The sequence below is a fragment of the Frieseomelitta varia genome, unplaced genomic scaffold (genome assembly GCF_011392965.1).
Source record: "Frieseomelitta varia isolate USP_RPSP 00005682 unplaced genomic scaffold, Fvar_1.2 scaffold_255, whole genome shotgun sequence".
In the NCBI taxonomy this organism is placed as follows: domain Eukaryota; kingdom Metazoa; phylum Arthropoda; class Insecta; order Hymenoptera; family Apidae; genus Frieseomelitta; species Frieseomelitta varia.
Window position 1 is genome coordinate 95,761 of NW_025109985.1, and position 18,936 is coordinate 114,696.

An 18,936-nucleotide genomic window follows, 5' to 3' on the forward strand; every position below is an offset into this window, starting at 1 on the left:
AAAAAAAAAAATATGGTATTTTTTTTTTTTACGTGAATATATATTCATAACTTACGAAAGGATTTTAGGAATCTTGCGCGTAGGAATAGTCGTAATTACTTGGCCCCACAACAGAGTACCAACTCCGAAGAACAGGCACCACATCCATTGTTCTAATGTGAGAGCTTTCGTGCTGAACGCCATTTTACCGTATTGTATGATAACTACCTAGAAAACAGACACAGGATTTTATTGAGGAGGCAGAGGTAACGGCGGTAATCGTTGTCACCCAAGTGTAAATGTGAGACACTTCTCTGGTATCCGTTTCTGCTTGGCCAGATCTCTTCCCTTTGTTCACCTATCTTTCAATCAATTGAGAGAGAGAGAGAGAGAGAGAGAGAGAGAGACAGACAGACAGAGAGAAAGAGAAAGAATATGAGCTATCTAAATTGTGGCTATCACAATGTTAGTACAATAGTAGAACTAGGGACAAGTGTTGATAAATTTCTTCGACAATGTTTTCTATGTTACACTATGCTACAATTATGCTATGTTAAATAGTCAGAGAAAATGAACCTCTCTAATGTTCTACCAATATTGACCAATTTCTATCCTCTTTCTAGATGTTTTCTGTATGTATCATAACGAACAACACGAACGTTAGTGAACACATAGTCATAAGCTCTAATAATTGAACCCCGTTGATAAGTAAAGCAAGAAGGATGATCTCTACCTGCGACAGACATGTGGCGATCCAGATAGAGTAAAAGATGGGGTTGGTGAATATTCCTTGGAAGACATTACGCTGACCGTGAATTTTCCTAGCGTTAAATTCGTTGAAAAGAGTCATCATGACGAATGTGTTGAAGATGATGGTGAAATGCTGCGTTGGACCACCGCCAGCCTGCGCAACTCCTCGGCCTGTTTCGATGTCAAATACCTTATCACCTATCGATCAAAACGGGTTCATTAGTTAAAACAATGTCTTTCTTTCGACATGTTTCGTCATCTCGAAATCCAAAAAATACTTTTCTTTCTTTTTTCCGTTGTACGTAGTTGTGTAATTCATTAGTCGCTCGGAAGAGATATTAATTGCTTCGACAGGTTCGACAGAATCATGAAAATTGACAATTATTCATTAGTCACGAAGACAAATGGAACATAATCAAGTGAAACAAGAGAGTGAGAGACAAACGAATCTCTAAGACCAATTGATCAACTCCAAGTTTTCTCGGTTTAAATAATGTAAGATTAATTCATAAACTCGATCCTCAAGAATCATTTTTCGATAGTCAATGGCTCAAACGATATATTCAACTTTTCATACGTACAATTTTCTTTTCTTTTGGATTCAAGATGACATACGTAAGGAACACGCGATCCCCTCGGAAGCCAAATTATTATTAATACTCTTTATAACTTTCTATGACAAAGTACAACATTACAAACTGAATAATTAGAATTTTAACATGTTGGAAAATGCGTGACTTATCTTTTTCAATTTCTTTACTCATCGCAGAAAGTCTTGCGACTCAGTTTGCAGTCAGCATTTTAATTTACAAATGACAATCGTCACCATGATGGGGAGAAGGGGCGGCTTCCGAAGGCCTCGGACAACGAACGAGAGGACAAAGAGAAACAGAAGAATATTTACCAACGAAAAGAAGCATAAAAATTATAGACAACTGATAGACAGCCTGGCCGAGAATGTTCTTCATCATTGTCCTGGAGATGAGCGGCTTCGTGCGACCGTACGGTTTACGAAGGAGAAGGTCAGGCGTAGGCATTTCGGTGGCCAATGCGAGGGACGCTAACGTGTCCATGATTAAGTTCACCCACAACATCTGCACCGCTTTAAGGGGGGAATCTTGCACAGCACATGCCCCGATAAAAGCAACTATAACAGCGACGATATTGACGGTCAATTGAAACTGCAAGAACTTCGCTATACTATCGTAGACGTTTCTACCCCACATAACTGCCTTAACGATCGACGAGAAATTATCGTCCGTTAGAATGATATCGGAAGCTTCCTTGGCGACGTCGGTGCCGGCGATGCCCATGGCAAAGCCGACGTCCGCCTTTTTCAAGGCCGGGCCGTCGTTCGTTCCGTCACCGGTTACAGCAACGACCTCGCGGCTCACGCTCGCCTTGCTATCGATTATGCCCTTCACGAGCGTGTATTTGTCTGTAGGCGACGATCTAGCCAACACCCTCAACTTGGGCCACACTTTATCCAAAAGGTGTTGCTGTATCTCGCCGTTGGCGTCCCGGATCCTCCTGTTGAACTCCTTCCCCTCCAGGATCAGGAAGTCCTCGTTCGGCTTCAGTATACCGCATTTCAGGGCGATGGAGCGCGCGGTATTTATATTGTCTCCGGTCACCATTCGCACAGTGATGCCTGCCTTCTGACACTTTCGAATCGCGTCCGGCACCTCCGGCCGCACCGGGTCCTCGATACCGACGATGCACAAACACGTGAGATTGTTCACGATGTTCTCCTCGTCGTCCCAGTTCGGCTCGTTGTCCATGTGAACCTGATTGATCTCTGCCTTGCCGGGGACGAAGTCGCGATACGCGACGCAGATCGTACGGAGACCGTCGCACGCCATCGGCTCGATCACGTTCTTTACCAGACGCTCCTGCATCTCTCTGGTAAATTTCTCCAAATGACCTTCACGACCATATATAAAGGCACATCTGAAACAATTCAATTACGGTCCAAGATTACAGGAGAGGAAACTACAGTGTTACAATTTATTTTATTTCATTTAATTTTCAGTAATTTGAGAGTTGGTGTTGTACTATAAATTACTATAAATTGTGTAGTTCAAATTTGGTTACAATTAAATGTGAATCGTGTAATTTATATTATTATAATTATATAAATTACCACATATTACACTAATGTAATTTATGTGATAATTCACAGTATCGTTACACTGTAAATTATGTAATTTATATTATTATAGCATAAAAACTGCTACATATTACTGTACTAATTTAATTTATAGTATTTCGATTTAACATAGTGTAATTCTTGTCATGTAACACAATACTTTTGGTTCTCTTATTTCAGTGTCTACCTAATGGTTAAAAGGCCCTTGGGTAATTTACATTATAATAAATTACTATAAATTGTACTAATTTAATTTATAGTAAATTTATAGTAAATTACTATAAATTGTACTAATTTAATTTATAGTGTTATAGTATTATATTTAATTTGATTTAACATAGGGTAATTCTTGTAACACAGAACAATGCTTTAGATTCTCTTATTTCAGTGTCTACCTAATGGTTAAAAGGCCCTTGGGTAATTATAATAAGGTAAATTACTATAAATTGTACTAGTTTAATTTATAATGTTATAGTATTACTTAATTTGATTTAACATAGGGTAATTCTTGTAACACAGAACAATGCTTTTGGTTCTCTTATTTCAATGTCTACTTAAAGACTCTTGGGTAATTTACATTGTAACAATGTAAATTACTATAAATTGTACTAATTTAATTTATAGTGTTGTAGTATTACACTTAATTTGATTTAACATAGGATAATTCTTGTAACACAGAACAATGCTTTTGGTTCTCTTGTTTGCGTGTTTATCTGCTCCGCAAGTAACATAGTTAAAAAAAAGAGAGAGAGAGAGAGAAAAACGACCAATTTGAGAAAAAATTGACAACGTACTTCTTCATGATGATCTCGGAAGCGCCCTTGGTGAAGAGCCTGAATCCACCGCCTTTCCTCGGGATAACAGTGGACATGCTCTTCCTAACGCTATTGAACGTGTACACTCGCGTGAAGGTTTCCTCCGGTTGATCGTCTCGCACCGTCTGATAGTTCATGCCCAGGGCAACTACGAATCCAAGTAAGGCACATTCGGTTTTATTGCCGACCTGAAGCGGCAATTCTGTGGGATCCTGCGCGGGCATTATTCTGGATGTGTACGCCGAATTAACAGATATAGCTTGAACTATTAAGTTTCCAATGTGCGACGGGATCTCCGAGAACTCCGGCACCTTCTTGCTCATTTTCTCGCATATGTACGACTGCACGACGGTCATCCGGTTGGTTGTCAGGGTGCCAGTCTTGTCCGAACAGATCGCTGTGGCGTTACCCATCGTTTCGCATGCATCCAAATGGCGCACCAGGTTGTTGTCTTTCATCATTTTCTGCGTGCAAATGGAATCATACAAAATTGATATTTCATCCGTGTCAATTGACCAAATTCAAACCGGAAAGGGAGCCAACAAACATTTATTATTTTAAGCAGTTTAAAGCACTCGTGAAATACAGTAGAAAAAAAAAAAAAAGAAAAGAAAAAGAGGTCCATGGAGTAATTACCTTAACGGAATAAGCGAGGGAGAGGGTGACAGCTAGAGGAAGACCTTCGGGAACGGCGACTACGAGTACCGTTACACCAATGATCAAATGCCGCACCAGATCACCAGCGTACGTGTTCTTCCAAGGTTTTCCCTGTATGACAAACGTGGTAACGCAGAACTGAATGACTAGAATGACAACGGTAAGCACTGCTATGGTCGAGCCGGCGTAACCGATTTGTATGGCGAGTTTAGTTAGCTTGGCTTGTAAAACGCTCTTCTCCTTCTTCCCTTCTGCACCGCCCGCCTGGCTGGGCGGGTGATGATTCTCCCCGGCCTCGTGCTTGCCTCCGCTCACATGGCTATTTCCAGTTATTTCTACAGCTTCGTCCCCTTCGGTAGGTAACACACAGATTTTAATGTTTAAAGTTCGTCCTTAATCCATGTATATATATATATATAAAACAACAACGCGAAACTCGATCCCTTTCTTCTTCTTTTGTTTCTTTGTCAATTAATTCTGATACTTTTTTCTAAAGAAGTTACCGATACTTTTGTTTAATCTTTGTATCACTGAATTTCGAAATGAACTTTAAGAAGAAACGGTGTTCGAGTTCCCTTGTTAATACATTTACAACTAATACTGCTTTTACAACGTCGTTTCAACTAATATCATGACACTGGTGACTAATGTTAGTAATCAGTATCTATCGAAGAAAAAAAAGAAGAAATGTAGACAGTAGCAATAAGGCGGCAGAGGGTAGAAAATATAATCAAGAGTTGTGATCGAAAGGCATAACAGTTATACGTTAAGAAACACAGATGTATAAAAAATAATCATAAGTAGAGGGAGGGAGGGAGAGAAATAGAGAGAGAGAATGAGAAAGAGAGAGAGCATTATTGGAGTAAAATGCAGAAATAATTAGAGAAGCTAATACAAAACTTCAGTAGCAGCTAGAGTTCTTCTTCAAATATGCATAAAACCACTGCTATCGAAAGCATTCGCAGAATCAGATGTAACAAGTGGTACAGAGAAGCACGGATGAGACAGGATTTTACTCTTTCACACTTTCTTCGCAAATCTTCTCCGTTTACTTTGTACGAGAACAAATGGACCAAGAAGATAAGGCAGGAATGATAGAAGTGAAAGAAAAAAAAAAAGAGTAGATTGACTTGACAACAGAAGACTGTCTTCATGTTATAGAGACCGTATATGCATGTATAACAATAATATATAACATAGAGTGTGCAAGTGAACGAAACAGACAGAGTGAAGGAGACAAAGAAATAAGAATTCAAAATCAAAAGTGTTTTTACCCCTATTTCTCTGCAGGTAGAACTTTTAGTAGTATCTTTGTGAATAAAAATAAAAAGAAATTAAAAAAAAAAAAATAAGAGAATCAAAATTACTTTTTATAAATAAAGAAATACGCGCGCGTGCTTATTTAATATAATATGTCAAACATCAAAATGATGAAACAGTAATGATTTATGATAATACTTTATTCACCTGTTAATGACTTCTTCTTCCGCTGCTTCTTAGCCTCTAGATAAAAAAACGCATGCAAAACAAAATCGATTAGCAGTCTATCTAAAAATGTAATATGCCAGTCGTAAGTTACGCCATATTTTTGTAATATTCTCTTTCGTTCTTAATCTTTCAATTTCTATCATGTATTTCTTTCTTTTTTTTTTTTTCCCTGTTCTCGTATTTCCAGCGTGATATACCGATTAAATGATACTAAACGAACAAGCCCGTACAAGGGCTGTGTTTCTCTCATCAATGCTACCTGATTTTCGTTACTGCCGTACTTGTCGTTTTCTTTTTTTCTTACTTTGTTAATTGACCATGTCTGAACAAAGTATTCAGGAGACAGTGCAAAAAAAATATGTTACACGACACTCAAATGGGCCTTCCAGGTTGTGCAACATACACAACACACAACAGCGTAAATCACAAGGAAGCATACTGGATTTATGTCTATTTAATCCTTTGCAAATAGCGTTAAGGTCGATTCTTACTATTTTGTTTTACAATACTTGAAATAATTAATAGAAGCTGATGCGAAAGCAATAATCTGATTCTTTGTTCAAGATTTGAAATTCCACAGAGAATCAATTCATACGCTACGTTACTCGCTCTATAAATGTTTCTTTTACAAGGTGAATACATTTGTTTGTAGCAAGAATTGATCTAAACACAATATGGTAACACTAAAGATACATGTTTCTAACTCATTCGATGGAGGATTTTTTGTACATAAACACATAAGACAGAGATACGAACATTTATAATCAGATGCAGGCTAATATAAATATTTCAAAAAAGGCGCATGATGTGAATAGCTAATGATAATAAGAGCTGCAATTAACGTGCGATAATAATAGAATGGTTGTTTCATCTGAAGTTTAACTCTAAAAATTGCAAGATCTTTTACTATGTGTTCCAATCATTCACTTTCTAGTTGATTCTTCGAGGGACTATTTTCTTAATGTTGAATGAGATTATAAACATTTAGATACTCTCGATACAGAGCATATCTTTAAAAAAAAAAAAAAAAAAAAAAAAGGAGAAAAAAAATTAATATACTGTTCAAAGAATCGTTTAAAGGGAAATGCATGCTAAGGGAAACAAAAGTGTCACAAATAACTCAAGAACTGAATTCACAATGAAATATCATCAATTCAAAATAAACACCATGCGTCAACTGCTGGTTCTCTACGTTTCTTTTACGTATTTTGTGCCATGCGTTTCGTATAATGCTCGGTAACTGTCTTAAAACAATTAGTAGTTAAACTTCTTCGTAATTTGTTTACGTGAGAACTTCTAGCATCTTTTTATAGGAGAAAAGTAGCGAATTTCAATTCGTTTTCCAAAGTAACTAGAGTGAGAGGACTTGACAAGTTTTATCATTTTGAAAACAAAATTATTCCTAATGCTCTCTGTGTTTAATGTGCGAAAGTAATTGTCTTAAATTCATATCATTTCTCTGGAATATTCTGTTCTCAAAACGATAATCTCTGAACACTAAAAAAACTACTTTATGTCATCCTAAAATGTTCAAAGAAACTAATCCCGGATACCTTGCATCGATTGTTCCCCACTGAGATCAAGGTTTACATACCTTTCTTCATCTTCTTGATTTCTTGTTCTTGCTGATCAACAGCAGCACCCAACAAAGTAAAGATAATACCAGCCTGTGAGTTAACGCCCACAGCAGTAACTAACATTTTCCCAGAACCCTCCATCACATGTGTACCTTTAAAAAGGGACAGAGGTCATTAGGACTGCGATCTCGGCGCAGGAAGCAAAATGAATTATCGGTGTTCGATCTGTGAAACAGAACCCTCACCTGAGAGTACCATGGGATCGAACGATTCTCCTTTTTTAACATGGTCTGACTCTCCGGTTAAACTGGACTCATCCACTTTGAGATCGTTGCTTTGTATAAGGATACCATCTGCTGGCAGCAGGTCTCCATATTTTATCTGAATTGTAGATTACCCAATTTAGGGAAGACCTTTACATTTTTTTTTTTTTTTTCGACGAAAGTGATACTCGCACTCCGAAACTTGTTGACAAATTCTTAGACACGGCGAGGTGTTCAAGAAGTTGCCAAATTTAAATACAAATGTTTCTGGATTACGTTCGATCTTAGTAACTGATTCAAATATGGGTTTCTCGTGTTAACCAGAGAATCGTAAATCGTGTTTTGACTGCGTTTGAAACATATTCTTTCTTTTTTTTTTTTACAAGTGGAATGCATAGTCTGCTGCACATACCTGACATATATCACCAACCACAATGTCAGACACAGAGATCTGTTTGACCTCCCCTTGTCGAATGACAGAGAATTTATGTTCCCCTTCTATCCGACTTTGGAGGCCCCTAAACTGTTTCTCCTTAGAGTAATCATTGGAAGCTGTTACTATTACCACCAAGATCACAGAAATAAATATAGCAGCTCCTTCTATCCAACCATATTTTGCTTCATCTTCATCTACCAAAGCTGCAAAAGTTCATTAAAGGAAAAAAAGGACAGTTTTTTAAAGTCTTACAAAATACACAACAACAGTACTGAAATTTATACTCACGTTTCTCCTCATCATCTGCTGGGTGATAAAAGCTAAGACCTAACGAAACCAATGCAGCTACTTCCAAGATGATTAACGTAACATCTTGAAGAGCTTCCCACACTAATTGTAGAAACGTTTTTGGTGGTTTTGGAGGTATTAGATTGGAACCAAAGGTATCTCGTCTATGTTGGATATCAGCTGCTGATCCACTGAGACCTGAGCAACAAAAATGGTTTTTTTCTCTTGTGAATATTTTATTCAATGACACAGATTTTGAACCATCGAAAAGAACAAGAGAAACGCATTTTATTTTACCTTCACTGGGTGAAGTATATAATTTTTTACAAATCTCCTGCACACCACCATAACTATTGATTTTATTGACACCTTCACGTCCTCGGAGCTCCATGAGCTCACGAAGTTGCTTAAGAGTGACACCATATTGGGTCGGTCGGCCATCTATTGTTGCCATTTTGCTTCGTTCACCGACGTTGGCCTAAGCCAACTCTACTGTACCTCTTCACGCTAGCAGCTCGTATTATTCTCTGGTGTCACTGACACCACTGGCCTCCAGGAAATTGGAGGGCCAACAGCTGCAACATACAAGCGAATCATTCTTAAATTCTGTTTCATTCAGGAAACCTCCCTTATGCCCAAAGATTTATGCCATTGCCAGATTGAGATGTGTACGGTTTTCATTACTCAGCAAGCTATTAGCATATGATAATGGAATATGAGTCAGAGTTATTTAAACAGATGTGTCATTATGTCATAATTACACAGGGATACGTTTATGGCTCTCAGGGAAATGGTCAACAGTACTACAGTACACGGTAATCTACAGTGAAAAGTTACAAAGTTGTATCTTAACCTTCTCATGGTCAATGAAAATTTCTATTCTAGAATCAGTCAAATCAGCAAACACAGTTGATTTCATGAAACGTCAGTTTAACAAAATATGAAGCAGAGGAATCTAAAGAAAAAAAAAAAAAAAAAAAAAAAAAAAAAAAAAAAAAAAAAACGCACGTTCGAGGGAATACATTTTGTACTAGAAATTCGCAAAAATTTACGCCGCACCGCCGAGGAGAGAACGGAGGTTGGAAGTCACACCGGGAGAGACACGCACAAAACGAGAGAACTATCGACTCGCAGGTGCGTGTCGAAAAAAAAAAAAAAAGAAAAATGATCGTCGAAGGGAAGGTTGCCAGACGGGAGGTTGCGACGTTATCGACGAGAAGCGGAAGCCGAGTTGGCCCCCCTCGAGTCGGCTGTCATCGTCGAGCGGCGACATCATGGTTTTTGAGGTTATGTACCTTGGCGAGTGAGTCATTTACCGAGAGACGGCAGTAAAAGTGGCAGACACTCTCTTCCGAAATGATGTCATAATGAAGGAACGGCCTCGTAAACCGGGGCCCTCGCAATTGAACGAGCATCGACGATGCATACGGCACACCGTCTAAAAATAACACCGACCGCAGAACAGAGACGGAGCGACGACAAGAGAGAGAAAGAGACACACAGCCCCACACACACACACACCACACACATACACACACACACACACATATATATAATACACAAGTGCACACACAGGTACGCACAGAGGGAGGAACAGAACCTGAGCAGAGGGGTAAGAGAACAGCCAGAGAGATCCCCGTTTACCTTCCTGATGACAGTTTAACGTGTTGACGCCGAGAACGGGTCGCGAACTGGCACGCGAACCGGCCAACCCCTCGACTAGTTACCGCCGCGGAGGAGCTTCATTGTAATTCCCCCGTTTTGGGTCGCGGAACGCGTGAGAAGGAAAGGAAAAAAAAAAAAGAAAGGTCTCCTTCGGATCCGCAGCACGGACACGCACGGCACCGCTGGCTCTCACGGCGAAACCTGCTCTCTCTCTCTCACGGCCGCGGAAAGGCGTGTTAAGTGAAACAAGCCATTAGCAAAAGTAGTAATCGATTCGTGTTGCCCTCTGGCTGCTCGCACGCGTACTGCGCCAGGTTTCCACTATTTTCCTTTGGTTCTACTTGCGCCCCCCTCCATCCCCCGACGACCGTGTGTTGTGCCTAGGGTGTTTCAGAGAAAGAAAAATCGACGTCCGGTTGCGAACTTCCGTTGGCCAAAGAGTAATGGCGTTTTTTTTTTTTTTTTTTTTTTTACTGATAGATGGACAGATACATGTAAGTAGCTAACTTAACGTTTCGGCTGTAACTACTGACCGAGGTTGTAGAAACTTGTTTTTAGAAAGAAGGAAGAAACGATTTTTGTTTCTTCGTTTCGAAAGGGACATTTTCATTATACTTCGCTATGTAACCATCTCCGAAAAGGGAAGAAAGACTACTGTGAAAATATTTTCGAACGTCTGACGGTGAAGAAGCAGAATTAAATAGTTTGCTCAAATTTCACTTTCGTCGAGAAACAAAAGAACTTTGGGAGTTGACTGAAAGATGGCGAAAGGTAATCGAACGTGAGACGACCACGATGTACTAATTTAACAAAAATTTTCTCGCGAATTTATTCGCAGGCACAAAGAGAGAAAAAAAAAAGAACGTGTCACTTTTTGGCCAACCCAGTATAAAAATTCATAGTAAATTAAACTATAAAGATTCATTTATCCTGAAACTTGTAATTCTTTTTTTTTTTTTTGTTAAATTCACAGGATCTCGAGCTGTTGATCACTGAAATTTTTGACGCCGACAACCGGTGAACCACCAACGGTGATCGTGATCGTGATCGTACAACGTCTAGATCTATTCTACTCTACGAGATGATCGATGATCCCCAATTGGCAATTTCAAAAAGAGAGACATTTCCTGGAGACTAATTTTTTTCTCCTTTTTTTTTTTTTTTTTTAATCGTGCTCATAAAAATTTACGTTTGCACGAACATCCACGATCTACTTATCACTGTATGTATCTTTTACATTTATTCGAATACTGTGATTGATGATAGAGGTAATATTTAACGCTAATTGCTGTGAATAAAAAGTGGTTAAATACTCATGAACTATGTAAGAAACACGTATTTTTATTTTCTCGTAACAGATTAGAAAAAAGAGGCAATCGAATTATTTGCTATTAGAAAAGTTCGAATCCAATTTGTAAAATAAAAAATATACCTATGATCGTAGAGGTATAATAATTCAAAAACGAGTGGCAACGTTCTTTGATATGCCCGTGAGTGTTTCCTTTCTGAGGAAATCGATTTTGAAAATGTATCAATGTATGTGTGTATTTTACCCCGATATTAATAAACCAAAATCGATAAACCGATGGATACCGATATCTTACATTCGACGCAGGAAAAAAAATACTACGCTTTTCAGAATTGTCTCGAATAAAAAAAAATTTCATCCGAATGAATTTGATGTCGCGATTCCGTACATTAAAACATGACAGAATTTCTAAAACTGTGCACGAAGACACGCTTTAATGAAAAATTTCTGATGATTGACAGACTGTCAATTACCATTTCATTATACATCTAAAAGCGTCTCCAATTAAGAGACATTTTTGTAAACGTGCTCTAGAAACGTCACGTCTGACAAATGCAGGAAAATTCTATTTCCCTATAGACTCTTATCACTTTTGAAATTATTCAATTAATAATTACTTGGAATTAGCTAAAATATCCACGAATGTTCCCTGCAATTTCATAGAAACCAGAAATTCATCGAACATGATTTGCACACCTTCGCTCGGAAGAACAATACGCGTGGCTCCGATAAATCACGAAATATTTTAGTATTTGTCAATGATTTATTCGAGCCAGGCGATCGTAAAATCGTCAGTTCGCGCATAAGAATTATTCGCTCGTTGGAGTGCCGCTACAGACGAGACAAAATATAAAATCGCGCCGTATATTTCGTTTTTATCTAAAAAAAAAAAAAAAAAAAAAAACATTATACCATTGGGTGGAAGGAAGGACGTTTAGCCTCTCTTCGAATGAAACGCACATTCCATAACAAAATGTGGATAATAACTGAGATTTAGTGACACTATTGTGAAGAAATACAGTGAGACATGCCACGATAAACGAACAAAATCAGAAAAACAATACAACGAACGCGAATGTTAAAGAAAAATCATTAAATGATGATTTGAATTTCGTTCACTCACATTTATTAATAGTAAAGGGTATAATAAATCGTAAAAAACATTTACTTATAAAATTAGTTATTAATTTATTAATATATCAAATGTGTATTTCTTTAGCAGTGACAAGATAAGGAACAACGATGTAAAATTTATTTCAATGCTTAAATTTATCGTTTCGTGATTCTTAGTGAAGAAATAAATTTTTATCACTTGTTTGTATAGTACATAGTATATTCTCTTCAGTGTGGATCTAGATCTAGATTAAATGTTTCAATGTGTGCATTATAATATCCTCCTTTTTTCAATATTTGGAATATTCGATTACAAGTTGAACAAATATTTTAATCCTAAAATTTAATTTTAAAAGAAATTTTGAAACTACTGGTTAAATAGAGTGCAATCGTTTTGGATACTTCGTGCGGGACGTGTCCACAGGAAAGATGTAATTTCCTATGCAATTTCCTGCATACATAACGTTGATCATCACTATATTACAAAAAAGATCTCATTTTTCTCCTTTTAAATTACTTTCTCTTAGTATATATGAATGGTAGTCGAAAATAAATAAATAAATTTCCATACAATCTTTTGTTGCCTTCAATTGATCAAACAATTGTTTGATCAATATCATGTATAATTTATGATAGAAACTTGCGAAATTTAATTAGATTAGTTACTGAATAACGCCTCATAGTGACTGAAGATCAATTTTAACAAATTGCAGCGATATTAATATTAAATGTATAACATTATAATAACAATATTATTACATTATTATATTAACAATAATATTCCAATTAATATTATAATACGTTCTACAATCTTAGTGCAACTTTTCTTCTTTATCATCCAATCAAATAAAAATTCAATTAATTACGCTACGTGGATAGAAAAAGTACATCACGTTTATTATATATATATATATATATTTACCAAACAACAGAGTTTCTATTATCGTCAAACGCAGCGATCGCAGCTCGGCAAGTGTCAACTATTAACGCAGTTAGCAAACGTCATCGCGATTATCAATATTCGGTTTTCCCCTATTTAGCAGCGTTTGTATAGAATCAGTTTAATGGAATGGCTCTAAATGCATTTAAATCTACGTTTGACTAATGCCAGTTTCGAACTACGTGCATACACACACGTATGTAGTAGCGAGGGCCGCGTAATCCATACGCATCCACCACGAGTAATCTGCGAATTTCCATTACGAGTATTCAATTTTAGTTATAAATTTCCGCAAAGCGCGATATATAGAGCGCTGCCAGAAATGACCGATCGCCAATTTAGTTAAACACGTATAATTGAGAAGACGGGAGGAGCGATAACTGTAAATTATAGATTACTTTATCAGTCGGTTCTGCCATCGCGTTCGTTGCACGTACGTGTGTACGTATTCGCGTCTGACGAAGTTACACGAACATTTGCTCGATAGAATTTTTCTAGACACGTATTACTACGTTTCTTACAGGGGACATTTTTGAAATTTCATCAACAATGAGGTGAGAAACTTTTGCCAATATTATAACGTACACTGGTGCTGTTTGAAATCAGTCAGAAATTGATGCGATATTTATTGCAAAGTTGTATTTAGTAAAAAATTAATATACACGTAGATTCATTTCAAGCTAACAACTGTGTTTTACTATAGTTGTCAGTTTCAAAATATACAAATATGACATATTTTGAAATAGTTATATAATATTATAATAATTAATAAAATATTTTATTAACAGTGCAGCGACGTCATATTGACAAAATTCGAAATCAATCTGAGACTGTATGTACATAAAAGTTACAAGACTTTCGACTACACAAGCATGTGTATGTAATAAAAGATTAGTGTACAGCATGTATCACTATATTAGATGTTATTATACATTTGTGTTAAGTTCTATTATAGATCCTATTAAATGTTATTAAATTATACTTGCATTAAATGCACAATATATATTGAAGTACACATGTTTGTACCAAACATCTTGTAACTTATATACCATTTTTATACTTACTATACATACATTATACTATACATTTTTATACTTACTTCGACATTGATCGACACAACCATCACGATCGTATCTTAACACAGTGTCGATATTTAAAATATCAAATTATTTTACAAAAATTCCAATAAACGTTCGAATAATTGTGCACCATGAAAACGCGTTAAAAACCGTGAAATCAAGCTTTCCTAATATTCTCATCTCGCGATCGTGTATAGTACGTATGTAGATCGACGCGTTGACATTTCGAGCGCCTTTAATCGATTTTAATCCATGCATTGTAATAAGATCTCAATAAATCACACAAGGTTCCTTCAGACAACAGAGTTGTTTGATCAATCAATGATACGCTTGTCCTCTCCTGCCGCCTGCAATGGCGCATTCATACGTCGAAACGATTTAATTAAGTAGTTCAGTAATGTCAGCACGTTAGTTAATGCCTAGTTCGAACTCCGTTGGCAGTCAATGTACGACACGTATGCACAATACCATCCGATACAAATTGCCACTGTGATACTACTAAATTTTGTTTGCACGTTTCCTGAAATGCATTTATCGATCGGTAACAATTCTACGTCCCGAAATTGATATAAATAATAGCTCGATTTGCGAGGTAACGATTCGAAATTTTTACAAACCCATTCTGCCTATTTTAAATTTCCTGTTACAATATTATCTGCAGCTGTTTCTTGCCTATTCCGAATTTTTGGAAACTCCGCTTGGAAAATTTTAAAACTTTTATCCAACTTTTGCTTGACGCGATATACAAGTCAATGAATTGATATGATGGTTTGTAAATAATGATGAATTTTTAATTCTTATCCATTATCCATTTATACCCATCTTTCTATCTATTCTGAATTTTGGGGAACCCTATTGCAAATTATAAATTTGTACTTATTTCGAACTTTTACGAATCTATTTTAAATTTTGAAAATATAAAAATATTGAGCAGAATATAAAATATTGTTAGATTAAATTTATCTATTTTTCAATAACGAACAGGATGCAACGTGGAAATTACATTCTATAGAAAAATTAAGCTATATTTAATTAAAGTATTTATTACAATACTTGGTAGACAGAAGAATTTTCTATTTGTGTTGCATTTACTGAATTATACATATAAAAGCACGAATAAATATAAAACACGATATAAGTGAAATAATAGGCTTTTGACAAAATAATCAACTAGAAGAGAAAGATTGAAGAATTGTAAGATATTAGTGATAATTTATAAAATTACAAAGATCTCGTCAAACAGAATGTTCCTCAACTCATTAATATTAATTATCAGTATAAATTACTAGCAACTTATAAATCTCTGTAAAATTACTCACTGAACATTATTTCTTTCAGTATCAAATTGTTAAGAGAATATTTACAAAATTAAAGGAACATGTCCTTTATATTCTACATAGCGTTATATATTAAAATATATATTATATTTAGAATATATTTCATATATTTTTATACACCACGTGTATTCTACATTTCCCTCAATTTCCCAAAACACACGCAAACATCCACAATCTACTTGCATACAAGTTGCATAAAATTTCTATTAATCCTAAAATCCGATTAAAGACTGATCTCTACACGATTTCTATACGAAATTACCTCATAACCACGTACCAATCACAATTAACACGTGCGATCGCGTTTAAGGCAATGAAAATACCAAACCTCCTTAACTGTTGCTATTAACTCACGAAAATTAATAGAAAGTCTAGATTACCAACGTTGATTCGCTGGTACAAAAGTGTCCGGTTATTCTGACATATGTACGTCAAAAAAAAAAAAAAAAAAAAAGAAAAAAATAGGTTAGATTGACGTGGCAGGGGAGCGCAAACGTATCTTAGCCTCGAATCAGCTTAATTAAATGGTCTGTGCGGGACCGCGGCTGAAGTACGTATGCGTAAGGATCTGTACACGTACGAGAGAGAGAGAGAGAGAGAGAGGCACACGGTGTATACACACACCTATCGTATATCCATCAGCGTGCGTGGTGGCGCAATGCCAAATTGATGCTGTTTGCCGTCGCTCTAAGCCTCAATCTGCCCGGTTGTACCGGGACGATCCTAACACGCGCGTGCTAAGCTTGCCGCATTATGGATACGTTCTATCTATCGACGTAGCCTGCGAGGCTGCGAGCAGCTAGTAAAGCGTTAGCTGTCGCGAGGGGGTGCCCCAGCACGCTGATGTCAGGGGTCAGGAGAAGTAGCAGGGCACAGTGCCCAATAGTCGGCGCGAGTGACTAAACGACAGAACGCCACGGCCATTGTGAGCGAAACTTTCGCGATGGAAATGTGATTAACCGCGTATTTAGGCGCGTGTTTGCAATTGCTCCGGTATTCCAACGCAGAAAGTCGTGCGCTGTGTGGAAACGTTTGGAAATTTCGCTAAAACAATAGTCAGACTGTCAAGTTAATTGTATATGTTTAGGAGTTATTCAGGATGTTTAATATGAATTTTATAAGACGCGAAGAGTAGCCAATAACTCATTGTATCATCTGAGATGTTTACTGCATTGCTTTTTATAAATACTTGGACAGCTCGTACGATCCATTGTATCAATAGCTTTGACAATCAGTGGAATTATGTTTATATATATAGAAGTTATTCAAAATGTTTAATATGAATTTTATAAGAGATGAAAGTAGCCAATAGCTCATTGTATCATTTGAGATATTTATTACATTACTTTTTATAAATATTTGGACGTTTTTCATAAATAATGGTCCATGTGATACATTGTATCAATAGATTATGATGAACGCGTTATACTATTGTCTACTGACGCGTTAGATCATTGAAACTCGAACAAGGACGCCATTTCAAGCATCGTTCAAGTTCACACTTTCAATAGCGACTAGAAATTCTAATCGTTCTAACATCCCAATGTAGAACAGATACACTTAAAGTCATTTAGACGTACAATTAATATGACACACATTCGCTTGATAAATAACGATAATTATGACATTAATAATAATGATATTACACGTACAATTCTAGAGAAACTGTATTACTATAGCATCACGTAGAACTCTCTGCGAATCTCTCAGAAATTGATCTGTTTAATCTATCGTGGTTTAATTGCACTTTAAACGAAAAATACACCGCCGACAACTCATCTATGAGAAAATAAAAATAATCTTAATTTAGCATTAGAATGATCCACGTTTTGGTAAAACAGAGTGTGTGAAGGTAACGGCTTCAATCTCTAAAGTGAACACAGATTGTGAGATACTTTACACAAATCTACAAGGACTTTAAAGATCGATCATTTCAACTGTCATGTACATTGATTTTGTATTTTGGATTTGGCGTGTTATAACGTAACCATGGAATGGAATTCAACATTGAATTCCGTATGCGAGTCGTACGTATGTGGATGATAGAATTTATTTGGTTGAAGCTGAGAACGTTTTGTAGAGCGACAGATGCGCGCGAAATGAAAGATACTACGTGTTCTAGAGCGTTAGAGTGTGAACAAAGGATAAACGTGACGAGAATTCAGATGGAATATTTGTGAATATCTTTCAGAAAGGCAGGCATCGGGCGAAAAAAATTAAGAGAAACTAGAGATATGGAGGAATAGAGAAAGCATCGTGGAACGATCGAGGCACGTGAAAGTTGATTTCTTTAGAGTCGAAGCTAACAGTCAAAATCTAGACTTGAGAACAGTCAATCGAGTAATTATTTGATTATCAATAGACTATGGATTTAAGGCTTAAACGTGTAAATTTTTATCGAAATTCCACTTCGTCAGTTACGTTCGTAGAAATAAAAATCCTAGTATGCTTACAAATTATATCAATATAATATCTTTTAATACGAAATTATATCAAATGTAATATATAATACGAATTATACGAAATTATATCAAATATAATATATAATACGAATTATTATTAATATATAATATCAAATATAATATATAATACAAATCATATCAAATATAATATCTTATAATACGAAAGACAGAAAAACCAATTTTGGAAATGTGTTTGAAATTCATTTGCTACCTCGTTTCTCACATAATAGATATTCAAAGGAGTTCGACAATCATTAGTTCAGATAACTATCCACCATAACTATAATTTATAAAACAGTTGTCTACTACAGCAATTGATAAAAATCTTCTCCTTTCTTCAAAAACCTCATTAATTATCATCACAGTTCTATTAATTAAAATCTTTTCTAGTAATTTTGAATTGCATTTAATAAACAGACGGCATTTATACTTATAAATTTAAAAACGTAGGGAAAAAATTTCTAACTGTACAAAAATATGCAAAAACACCGGGAACAGTGTAATTCGTCGCAATCTGAAAGAAATATTTCGAACGTTCCATTCGTAAAAATGTAATCAGATCCGCGGCCCGCTCGTAAATCTCATAAATTTATACGAACCTTCTTCTTTTTTTCTTACTTATTCATCTC

General features: G+C 36.2%; 1 protein-coding gene across 27 annotated transcripts in view; it reads right to left on the reverse strand.

The window, feature by feature from the left end:
- LOC122528705 (plasma membrane calcium-transporting ATPase 3) overlaps nt 1-10,885 on the reverse strand; it is a 60,191-nt gene extending 49,306 nt beyond the window's left edge. For 7 of the 27 annotated variants that reach the window (XR_006306647.1, XR_006306646.1, XM_043654109.1 and 4 more), the window contains exons 1-12: nt 10,047-10,881; nt 8,700-8,977; nt 8,403-8,600; nt 8,091-8,320; nt 7,661-7,796; nt 7,433-7,567; nt 5,818-5,853; nt 4,330-4,700; nt 3,673-4,157; nt 1,634-2,679; nt 713-927; nt 56-207 (exon numbers count right to left, since the gene is read on the reverse strand). Coding sequence is in view for 18 of the 27 variants with exons in the window: in XM_043654109.1 (XP_043510044.1) it covers nt 56-207; nt 713-927; nt 1,634-2,679; nt 3,673-4,157; nt 4,330-4,700; nt 5,818-5,853; nt 7,433-7,567; nt 7,661-7,796; nt 8,091-8,320; nt 8,403-8,600; nt 8,700-8,856 (3,161 nt within the window). In the remaining 9 variants the exon portion in view is untranslated. Of the gene's footprint in view, nt 1-55; nt 208-712; nt 928-1,633; nt 2,680-3,672; nt 4,158-4,329; nt 4,701-5,817; nt 5,854-7,432; nt 7,568-7,660; nt 7,797-8,090; nt 8,321-8,402; nt 8,601-8,699; nt 8,978-10,046 lie in introns of all 27 variants that reach the window. The other 20 variants (XR_006306642.1, XR_006306645.1, XR_006306644.1 and 17 more) reach the window with 5 other exon arrangements.
- Between the last annotated feature and the right edge of the window lie 8,051 nt (nt 10,886-18,936).